The sequence below is a fragment of the Cynoglossus semilaevis genome, chromosome 14, assembly GCF_000523025.1.
Source record: "Cynoglossus semilaevis isolate Cse_v1.0 chromosome 14, Cse_v1.0, whole genome shotgun sequence".
In the NCBI taxonomy this organism is placed as follows: Eukaryota; Metazoa; Chordata; class Actinopteri; order Pleuronectiformes; family Cynoglossidae; genus Cynoglossus; species Cynoglossus semilaevis.
In genome coordinates, this window is record NC_024320.1 from 12,124,397 (window position 1) to 12,135,507 (window position 11,111).

The following is an 11,111-nucleotide window of genomic DNA, read 5'->3' on the forward strand; positions in this document are numbered from 1 at the left end:
ACGTGAAAGTTCTCGAGCCATTAATATCCTATACGTCATGAAACATAATTTGATCCTGAGAGCAGTTAACATGAATCACCTTAAAGTCTCTGTGAGGTGAAAACACATCCAGCAGTCACAGGCATTTAACTCGCATGTCCGCCTTAAGTCAAAGAAGTGGTCGAAGATGGATTGTGGAAAAAATACAAACTTCATGCTTTTAGAGTTTTCACACATTAGGGCAAAATAATTATAACTTTTCAGTGAAGTGAAAAGAGAAAAGTCATTTTTTATACAGATGAAGTCTATTTTCTATTTGTGAGGCTAGTAAATAAGTAGATTTTTTTTAAATAAAGAGGAAAAGGAAAATAATTGCAGTAAAAAGTAAAAGAAAAAAATGCAAATTTTTTAATCTTGGTTTAATATTGCGTTAGATTTTGACCAAAGGTTGTGATTCAGAATGACTGCACAGTCAGTGGATTTGCAGTTTATTATTTAAACTTGGGGGAAAAAAATAGCACAAAACACCGAGGTAATTAAGGAAAGAATAACAATCTGCCATTCAGCAAATCACAGATGAGATCATGTAACCCTGATTCATTTCAGTGTTTAGTTGCAGGTTGTGGGTGTCGCGCTCTCTGAAGCGAGGATGACAGACTCAAACTGTGCTTGATTTGATCAGATGTCAGCAGCCAGCACTTTCACCTGATCTACCAGCTGGGTGTAAACGTGAGCAGATGGGCTGGCCCGAGTGAGCCGCCGTCCAAATCCTCATATTACAATGCTGCTGCTGCTGCTGCTGCTGCTGCTGCTCCTTCTCCCCTGCTTCCCGAGTGAAGTCAGTGGAGAAGGTCTCCCCATATAAGAACCACAGGTTCCTCCACAGAGCTAGTTATCTTGATTTGTAAATGAGTTTGACTGGTTAAACACTAATCCCTCAGATGAGGTCTGCTCTTGGATTTTCTTTGTGAGCGGCCTGAATATTATTTTGTGCTTGTATTTAGGTTATTAAAAAAAATAGAGGTGCATTTATGCATGAACAGGAGACTTGGTAATTAACAAGTTACTCACCACTCATATTTACATCTAGACTAACGTGCTGATAGGTAATCATGTGCCATGTTTTTTCTCCGTCTTGTGTGTTTACAAGCCTTAATACTCCTCCTCCTCTTAAACACTTAGCTGAAATATTACTAATTAGAGGTTATACATATGCAAACATCCAGTCTGCTCCCCGCCCACTATCAGCAGTGGTGATGTTCACACCGTCAAAGAGCCATGAAGGAGTTGCTGGAGCATTTTGCTGGTGCCATTCACAATTAAGCCCAAGAAGCGATTGTGCCTTATTAGCAGTGGTGGCGAGACTAAACTTTACCGGGCAGGGGTCCTCAGGGGGGAAGTTAAGGGGATGGTGGTGGAGGTGGTGTTGTTGGGGGGGAGCACTGAGCAGCTGTTGCTGTTTGTTTATGCAACTCAGCAACATACGAGCAGTAGGGTCCCTCTCCAGCGCTTGGCGGGGCCCCCCGACTCTCCCTGCTTGATCTTTGAAGGTTGGGGCTGTTTGAACAATTCCTCCCAGTCCTCCCAGTGTCCTGCGTGCCACCATCTGTCTCCCCAGGAATGTGGGTAGAGTCAGAGTCGCACACACACCCCAGCATTTGTCAAGTCTGAACTGGGAGGAGGGAGTCGCTGTGTGTCCCCCTAGTGAGCTCACAGAAAACGTGTTGTTTTTTTTCTGACTTTCTCTCTCCTTTTTTTTTAATAATCATGTAACATCCTCACCTCCCACTTGGAATTTATGGTTCATTGAGTGATGGGCCTGGTTTACAAACCCAGTGTTGTTGTTATTGCTGAGTATTACACATAGTATGCAATGTATTATTTTCGTTTTCTAAGAGAAATGGCCTGGTGAAGACTGTGATGAATTACAACTGAGGTCTTGAATTGAAGTTCTGTCTCGACATTTTCCAAGATGGCTGTAGAGACATTAACAAGGATTGAATTAAAAACCAAATAGTATGAATACAGGTATGCTGCGCCAAAAGCTTGGAGATTATCCTTAATACCTTATCAGACTGATTAGGAATTAATTGAAAAGCAAATCAAATCAATTGTAATGAGAAAGAAGCACTGGTAAAAAAAAAAATCTTTTCTTTAATTATATTTTCTGGGCTGCTAAATTCTAAAAGGATGCATTCTCTGGCTTAGAAGCCAGGAAATTAAAAAGTGTGTAATTCTTTCTGTTATCACTGCCACTGTCTCCAGTCACTCAGCAGAGAGTGGGAACTGTGATACTGTGTTGGGAGACTTGCTGCTTTAGGTTGTTGTCATGATTGTGATAGCTTGCTTACGTCACAACATTTAAACATGGCCTCCTCTCTCTCACGCAGCACCAACTGCTCAACCAGGCAGCCAGCAACCGCAAGTTCAAATGCACCGAGTGTGGAAAGGCCTTTAAATACAAGCACCATCTGAAGGAACACCTTCGAATTCACAGTGGTGAGTGGACAGGACTTTAAGAAATACTCAACAATGATTAAAATCCTAAATTTTGTAACAGTTTCTTCTGTGAATTCCCTGCTGACGCACTCTGAACTCTGTGAATGCCTTTTGCTTCAGGTGAGAAACCCTACGAGTGCCCCAACTGCAAGAAGCGGTTCTCCCACTCGGGCTCCTACAGCTCCCACATCAGTAGTAAAAAGTGCATCGGCCTGATTGCTGTTAATGGAAGGATGCGTAACAACATGAAGACAGGCTCGTCACCCACCTCTGCCTCTTCCTCACCCACCAACACTGCCATTACCCAGTTGAGGCAGAAGCTAGAGAACGGCAAACCCCTCGGGTTACCCGACCATAACAGCCACCTTAGCATCAAGACCGAGCCACTTGATTTCAATGACTACAAGCTGATGATGGCATCCCAAGGATTTGGCCCCCCGGGACCGTTTATGAACGGCAGCATGGGAGGTACCAGTCCACTGGGGATCCACCACAACTCAACAGCCCCCAGCCCTCTGCAGCACCTGGGGATTGCCGGTCTTGAGTCACAGCTTCTTGGCTACCCAGGTCCATTAGGGAACAACTTGAGCGAGGTGCAGAAGGTTCTTCAGATTGTGGACAACACTGTGTGCAGGCAGAAAATGGACTGCAAACCCGAGGAGCTCTCAAAGCTGAAGGCCTACATGAAGGAGCTTGGGTCCCAGGTTGAAGAGCAAAAACAGGCACTGGCATCAGCGGGGGCTCAGGTCGGGCTTCCACTGGTCAATCACAATGGAGCCACCAAAAGCATCATTGACTACACATTGGAAAAAGTCAACGAAGCCAAAGCCTGCCTCCAGAGCTTAACGACAGACTCCAAGAGACAGATAAGCAATATCAAACGCGAGAAACCCAACCACATGCTTGAAGGAGGTGTGGAGGAGAAAGTGCAGGAAAACATGTTTACGCCTTATGCTTGCCAATATTGTAAAGAAACCTTTCCTGGGCCAATACCTTTGCACCAGCATGAACGCTATCTGTGCAAAATGAATGAGGAGATCAAAGCTGTGCTTCAGCCCAGTGAGAATTTGCTGCCCAACAAGCCAGGGATCTTCATGGAGAAGAACAGTCACTTACCTTCCCCGATGTTGTCTGAGAAGGGACTCACTGCACCTCTTAACCCTTACAGGGACCACATGTCTGTGCTGAAGGCATATTTTGCCATGAACATGGAGCCCAATTCAGAGGAGCTGCTCAAGATTTCCATAGCCGTCGGCCTTCCTCAGGAATTTGTCAAGGAGTGGTTCGAGCAGAGAAAGATGTACCAGTACGGCACTATCAGAACACCACCACTAGAGCACAGGAACAACAATGATATGGTTGTCGGAACAAATAACCACCACACTCCACCAAAAGACTCAATGGCAGCTAGGTCGCCTGTTTCACTAATCAAACCTACTGATCACATCACCTCGCCCTCCATAGCAGAGCTCCATAACAATGTTAACAACTGTGACAACCCCCTCAGACTCTTGAAAAACCACCAGTTCAGCAGCAGCGGCGCCAAACCTGCAGGTGAAAAGATGGACCACTCCCGCAGCAACACCCCCTCACCACTGAATCTCTCCTCCACATCCTCCAAAAATTCTCACAGCAGCTCTTACACTCCAAACAGTTTGACTTCAGAAGACCTGCAGGCAGAGCCACTGGACCTCTCACTGCCGAGACTCATGAAGGAACCCAAGCATGCACTGACTGTCAAAAGCAGACCTAAAGTCAACAGTATTAGCATTGAGCATAACAGCGTTCCCTCGCCCCGTGAGCACTTCGAAGAGCCTTTGAACTTGGCCTATCTCAGGAAGGACTTCTCAGGCTCTACCAACAATGGAAACCTAGAAAAGAGCACTAGCCCCATCTTCAGTATTAACCCATTTGCTGCCAAACCCCTCTACACGTCACTTCCTCCTCAGAGCGCTTTTCCACCTGCTACATTCATGCCCCCGATGCAGGCTAGCATACCGGGTTTAAGGCCCTATCCAGGCATGGATCAGATGGGCTTCCTGCCGCACATGGCCTACACTTATGCGGCAGGGGCGGCAACCTTTGCCGAGATGCAGCAGAGGAGGAAGTACCAGAGGAAACCAGGTTTCCAGGTAAATAAGCCACCCCAAGGCTCACTCAAATTTCCAAAAATGATCTGAACTCATTTTTGAAATAATTGGATTAGATTCAGAGTCAGGAGAGACACATACCTCAGGTCACATCAGGTAAAGAGTGACCTGGCAGAGGGGAAATGTGTGCAGATTGGAAAAATATGGTGTCTGTTACTTATTAAGCAAATCCAGATTTAAGTTTTTTTTTTTTGGTCCTATGTTTATGCTTTAATAATAGATTAATTTTTCTTTTTTCAGCACCTAAACTCTACCAACAGGACCTTTCTTTATAATCTGGAGAATGTTTATTAAAAACACTGGCTGAGAATATCAAGCAGCATCAGGTTCATATAAATCACAGGAACAATTTTGGCTTTCAAATCAGTGAAGCACTAATTGTTACCACACTTTACTGTAAATTTTACCCACTCCTCTGGTCTGATTCGAGTTCTACTCATCTTTCAGTCCTGGTTTTAACCCCAGATATGTTTTTATTAACTATGGGTGAAAGGACTTTTGTAAAAATGACAAAGGTTAGCCCCCGGAGCTGTGCACTTCTGTAAAATTTCCCTTTGCAACTTTTTTTTTCCTGCATTTTAAAAAGGGGCACAGCCAAAATGAGCTTCTACGGTGTGGATTATTAATGCACCGTTGCAGCGTTCATTACCAGTGAATGCTGAAGGCTGTTAGCACAGAGGGAACAATTTTGATGAAAAAAAAAGAAGTATTAATAATGTTTCCTATTCTAAGTTATTAAATTAGATTTTAAAAATACAGCTATGGGCATTTTGTTCAGATTGATTGCAGAGTGATAGTGGTCCCTTAAAAAAAAAAAAAAACACTGCACAGAGGTGTCAACATATATCCCTGAAACGATTTGAGTCGTTATGATTTGTACTTTCAACAATGTCTCTAACAACAGTATCCTCCAACAACATTAAGACTCAAAGATTGTCTGTAATCTATATTTACACATTTAACCCCATCTTTATAGAGCGTGATGTTCATAAATAGTGGTCCCTGGATACGTTCATAAATTCTGCGATTTTTTTTTTCCTTTTGAAAATCAATGTAAATCTCATTTTGTCTTCTTTCTCTTTCCACCTTTTCTTTTGTTTTGTTTTTTTTGTCTGTTCTTTGAAGGGGGATCTGCTCGACGGTACGCCAGATTACTTGTCAGGGCTGGACGACATGACAGACCCCGACTCCTGTCTGTCGCGGAAGAAGATTAAGAAGACTGAAAGTGGTATGTACGCGTGTGACTTGTGCGACAAAACATTCCAGAAGAGCAGTTCCCTTCTAAGACACAAATATGAACACACAGGTATATACTGTTCTAGACCCTTATTTGAAACCCCATGCTTTTATTTATGTTTTAAATGTTTGTGTTGCCAAATCCTATCAGTATGAAGCTTTATTTTATGTTACCCCCTTCCCCTTTTTTCCTCCTTTTCTCCTTTGTTTACCCCCTAAGTTGTATATGTAAACCAGCGCCTAACTTGCTTCTTCATTGACAGGGATGAGATGCCAAACAAAAAAAAAAAAAATCAATCCAGGAATAGGACATTTTTAACATGTGATGCTTCAAATACTTTTGTATGTTCTCCCCTAAAGTAGTAGAAGTGAGTTTATTAAGTATTACATGGCCATCAGTGGAAGACTCCTGCCTTTAAGTGATTATACTCTTTATTTTCCAATCATATCCTGCTGTCTTCGCCACTCTCCTATCTCAGAAGACACACATCAATTCACCTAGACATATAAAAGCAAGGCAAACGGCTGCTAATGCCTTTATCAGCTCCATTATTGGAGATAGATCACATCAACAGAGCAAAGCGCAGAAGCTTCAGAGCACTGATAACAAGTCTTTCATTATAGTTATTATACACAGATCCTCTTTCACTAGGTTGCATCATTTATTTTATCCACTATCTGAAGCTGTGTGTTCATTTTTTTTCTATGCAGCCTTCATGTTATCTGCTCACACATGAAAGGGGAAGAAGGGAGCACCGTCGGAACAGCGCGCTGAACTCGTTTGTTGAGAATAAAAGCAGCGTTATCTTCACAGCGCCCCCTGCATCTCACTCAGGATGCTTTCATGTTGTTTTTTTTCCACCGCGTGTTTGTTTGTTTTTTAACAATAATACGAGGCTCCCAGAGGTGGAGTGAAGTGTCTTGACTGCCCAGATGTTGGACAGGAGTGCAGTTTGAAAAGCCTGCTGGCTGTTCAACGCACGTGTCACGACAGAGTCATGTGATTTGTGTGCGACAGACACACACGTGTGAAGCAGCAGGGAATAAAGACCAGAAAAAAAAAAACAAATTCCAAACTAGATGTTTCAGATGGTTTTATTAGTCCTAGTATATTTCTGTTAAAACAAGAAACAAGTCACTTAAAAAAGTCTTAGAACTTTGATGGTGATAAATGCATAGGAATAAACAGAGCATTTGAAAACAGGCAGTGTGGCTGCATTACAAGATGGAGGACATTTATTAAGCCAGGCACTTTATGACCCAGTGTCATAAAAATATCTCAGCCTTCCCTTATGGCCAACTTAGGTTTTTTTTTCTTTTTAAATCTGACTTGGCATGAAAACTGTCCCGTCCCATTTGGTAGACAGAACGAACCCCAATCCAAAAACATAATAGAGTCAGGAATCACCATTAAGCTGAATTTTTATTGGAGATCAGCAGAGTAACCTCCTCACAGCGTCTCCCTTTCCCTGCAGCCCATCTCAGATTTGTTTACTCCATTGCAGCGCCTTTTCTGTTTGCTTTGCACTACTTTATTCGTGCTGCATCCATCCGTGTGGCATGCAGGCCTAAAATAAGTAGTTGTGGTTAAGTTTCTCCATGCTTCAACCACAGGAGGGAATTTCCATAAAGTAGGCCCATGAATGCATGTGCACCTTCTCATCATGTTCACAATTTGAATAAACAAATAGCCGCTGAGTCGTAAGTCAGTCAAGTTGGATTTAATGTCATTTTACTCCATGTCGTCCGATTCATCCAAGTTTTTCCTCGACATTTTTGCTCGTCTCCTGACTTTTTTGTGATTTGTTGAAGCAGCAGGGTGAGCAGGACAGAAAACTCACGTCCCGGTCGTGTCTTTTGTGTTTACGCAGGCAAGAGACCGCACCAATGTCAGATCTGCAAGAAGGCGTTCAAACACAAACACCATCTCATCGAGCACTCCAGACTGCACTCTGGTGAGAAACCCTACCAGTGCGACAAATGTGGAAAGAGGTTCTCTCACTCGGGCTCCTACTCGCAGCACATGAACCACCGCTACTCCTACTGCAAGCGAGAGGCCGAGGAGCGGGAGGCCGCGGAGAGGGAGGCACGCGCGAAGCAGCAGGGTGAGCAGGACAGAAAACTCACGTCCCGGTCGTGTCTTTTGTGTTTACGCAGGCAAGAGACCGCACCAATGTCAGATCTGCAAGAAGGCGTTCAAACACAAACACCATCTCATCGAGCACTCCAGACTGCACTCTGGTGAGAAACCCTACCAGTGCGACAAATGTGGAAAGAGGTTCTCTCACTCGGGCTCCTACTCGCAGCACATGAACCACCGCTACTCCTACTGCAAGCGAGAGGCCGAGGAGCGGGAGGCAGCGGAGAGGGAGGCCCGCGAGAAGGGTCACATGGAGCCCACGGAGCTGCTGATGAGCCGAGCGTTCTTGCAGGGCATGACACCTCAGGGTTACCCAGAGATGGCAGAGCGCGAGGCCATCCTGAGGCACGACGCGGTGAACGGAGGGATGAGAGACGGACGGAAGGAAGTAGAAGGAACGTATGGCAAGATTGCTGGACGGAGAGAGGATGAGTTTGAGGAAGAGGAGGAGGAAATCAAGAGCATAAACACGGACCCAGACACGTTGAGGGATGAGGAAGAGAATGGAGAGCACTCGATGGACGATAGCTCGCTGGACGGCAAAACGGAAACCAAATCGGATCACGAGGACGCGGTAGAGGATGGCATGTAATCACTTAAAAAAAAAAAAAAAGCTTCCCATCTTAAAAAAAAGTTTTAAGTTTCTCTCTTTGGGTTCAGTATTCTTATCTACTTCGGTTTAAAACACTGTTTTAAGCTGTTCGTGCACGTGCCTGAAGCTTCCGGGAAGCTTTCTTCAACAGACTCCTCATGGGGGGAAAGAAATGTCTGCCAAACAAGACATGGACTCAAAAAAATCAATCTGGAGAGAGGAGGTGTTTAGGGAAAGGGAGGCATGGGTTTGTGAAATAAGCTGCATTATGCAAAACCGAACAATGAATAAATGAATACATTTCAAAAAAAAAAAAATGTACAGTACTAAGGCCTAAAAATATGTGTGGTGCTAACCTCCTCAAAATAAACCCCCCTGTGTTCCATAGTATTTATAGCACAACTAGTGACTTGTACAAATTGCACTCCACTTCTATAATCACGAACAAAAATAATAAAAAGTATTCCCTGTGTATATATTTATACAGTGTTGGAAAAGAGCAGTACGGTCTGCCCTGCAGTCATTGGATATGACCTTTGTTATCACCCTCCTTCCTCACAGTGTCGTCTTCAGTTTTGCCCTGTTGCCCGGACCGCGGACGTCTCCAGCCACACTGTTTTAGGCCTCATGAATCAACTTCACGAAATGAAGAAATATAAACAAAAAGACTGTATGAAGGAATTTAGAGGCGGGGCTTTTTTAAAAAGGGGGTTGAAGTTTTAATGACACCTTCATTTTAAGGGAAATACAGTTTATGGACAGATAGTATTGGGGGAAAATGAAGGAATAAGCCTTTGTAAGGTGTTTTTGAAGAAAAAAAAAGAAGCCTTATATGCAAACCTTTTAACCTGTGTGTTTTCTGCAAGTGCCACCCCTGTTTTGTGTAAAAGGAAGGTTTTTTTTCTGTTTTTTTTTTTTTTTCACCAGCTTCAGTATTATGAAATGGTTCATTGTTGTTCTTTGGAGCACCTGTGTCAGTATTAAGACTTAATAGGCATCAGTTCCTTAGTTTACATTATGTTGTGCAATGTTTTCTCAGTTTTATTCTCTTTGAAACTTTGTCAGTATTACACCAAACCACTTTTTTTAAACAACAGAATTGCATTCATTTTATTTGTAGGTTGAAAAAAAAACATTATTTATGTGGCCCATTTTATAATTCCTAATTTTATTTATTTCATACTGTTGTGTACAGTACTATAGGTCTTCAATATATAGATATATTTTAGTAAAAAAGGAACATGGTGTCGATCATATGGGGGAAATTTTACGTAAAGAGAGCATTTATTGTGTTTTGAAACATTGTGAAATGCGAAGTTTAATCTTATTTTATTTTATTTCCTCTATTTTCCAGTTACTGGAAAATTCCAAATTTGGGAACTTTTATACAATTGTGAAAACACTGTATTTTCGACTGAAAAAATTCCACTTTCTTCATCTTTGTTTCTTTTTTTAAGCTAAAAAAATGAAGAGGGACTGTTAAATACTATGTATGATATCATGACTGAAGAAAAATCTTTCCTGAAATGTCTTTGTAAAAGTATTATTGAATTCTTAATTTGTAATTTCTCTTGAAAATGACCCTGCTCGAATAAAAGTAGCCAAATTACAGAGTACCAAACCTTTCTGGAAGCTTCATGTTTATTCACAAAGTCTCAGGTTTGCTTGGGAGCGTCGGCCTCCAGTTTCCTCACGTTCCCTCTGAAACGAGAGCGACTGCGGATCTTTCTCTGTCTCATATCTATGTTCCACAGAAACCACTGAGGGCGAAGCTCTGCTCCTCATTATTATGTTAATCACATACAGTTTCAATTCGCATTTTCAAACTGATCAAAGCGAACTGACCCCAGCCCTGCTTCTTATTAGCTCTCATTTAGATGAGTAAAAGTAAAACCTTACATATGTATCCCACAATTTACCACCAGTGTTTATTCTAATATATATATATATATGCATCATTACATACAAGACAGAACTGCACCTTTTTAGTGGATATATATATATTATACATTTGAGGGCCTTTATTGTTTTCAGATTTATATCTTTTTAATTTAATTAATATTCATATATATAAAACTATATATATATATTAATAAAAAAATGAAAACAAAAAAAAACCCTTGTGTGTATAACCACTACAAAGGTGTAGTTCTCTCTCGTATGTAATGTTTTGTAATTAATGCATCCAGTAAATATGTAAAATAGTTAATTTAATCTGATATTTAGTATTGTATTGTACCATCTTTTATTATATTATTATATTTAGTGCTGAGCAATGAGAACAATTTTAATCATGATTTATTGGAGGGGTTTCTGAACTTAATCACTATTGTCATGCGCACACTTTTTTTATGTTTAGTTTCCAAGCTCTTTAAACAAGTTTTTTTCACTGAAAGCTATATTTCCTACAGGCAGTGGCAGTTTCAATTTTTCTTGTTAATCCTAAATATTAATGTAGTACTTTACAATATAAACAGTTATCTGGCCTAGCTAGGGGGCATATCAATGTATCTAG

The 11,111-nt window shown here is 41.8% G+C and overlaps 1 protein-coding gene across 9 annotated transcripts in view; it reads left to right on the forward strand.

The window, feature by feature from the left end:
• The window catches only part of zeb2b (zinc finger E-box binding homeobox 2b), an 81,296-nt gene extending 71,084 nt beyond the window's left edge, over positions 1 to 10,212 (forward strand). For 7 of the 9 annotated variants that reach the window (XM_017038560.2, XM_017038562.2, XM_017038561.2 and 4 more), the window contains 5 exons: positions 2,370 to 2,478; positions 2,599 to 4,610; positions 5,754 to 5,934; positions 7,736 to 7,935; positions 8,222 to 10,212. In XM_017038560.2, coding sequence (XP_016894049.1) covers positions 2,370 to 2,478; positions 2,599 to 4,610; positions 5,754 to 5,934; positions 7,736 to 7,935; positions 8,222 to 8,596 — 2,877 coding nt within the window. In that variant the 3' untranslated portion in view covers positions 8,597 to 10,212. Of the gene's footprint in view, positions 1 to 2,369; positions 2,479 to 2,598; positions 4,611 to 5,753; positions 5,935 to 7,735; positions 7,936 to 8,021 lie in introns of all 9 variants that reach the window. The other 2 variants (XM_025062494.1, XM_025062495.1) reach the window with 2 other exon arrangements.
• Positions 10,213 to 11,111: the final 899 nt, after the last annotated feature.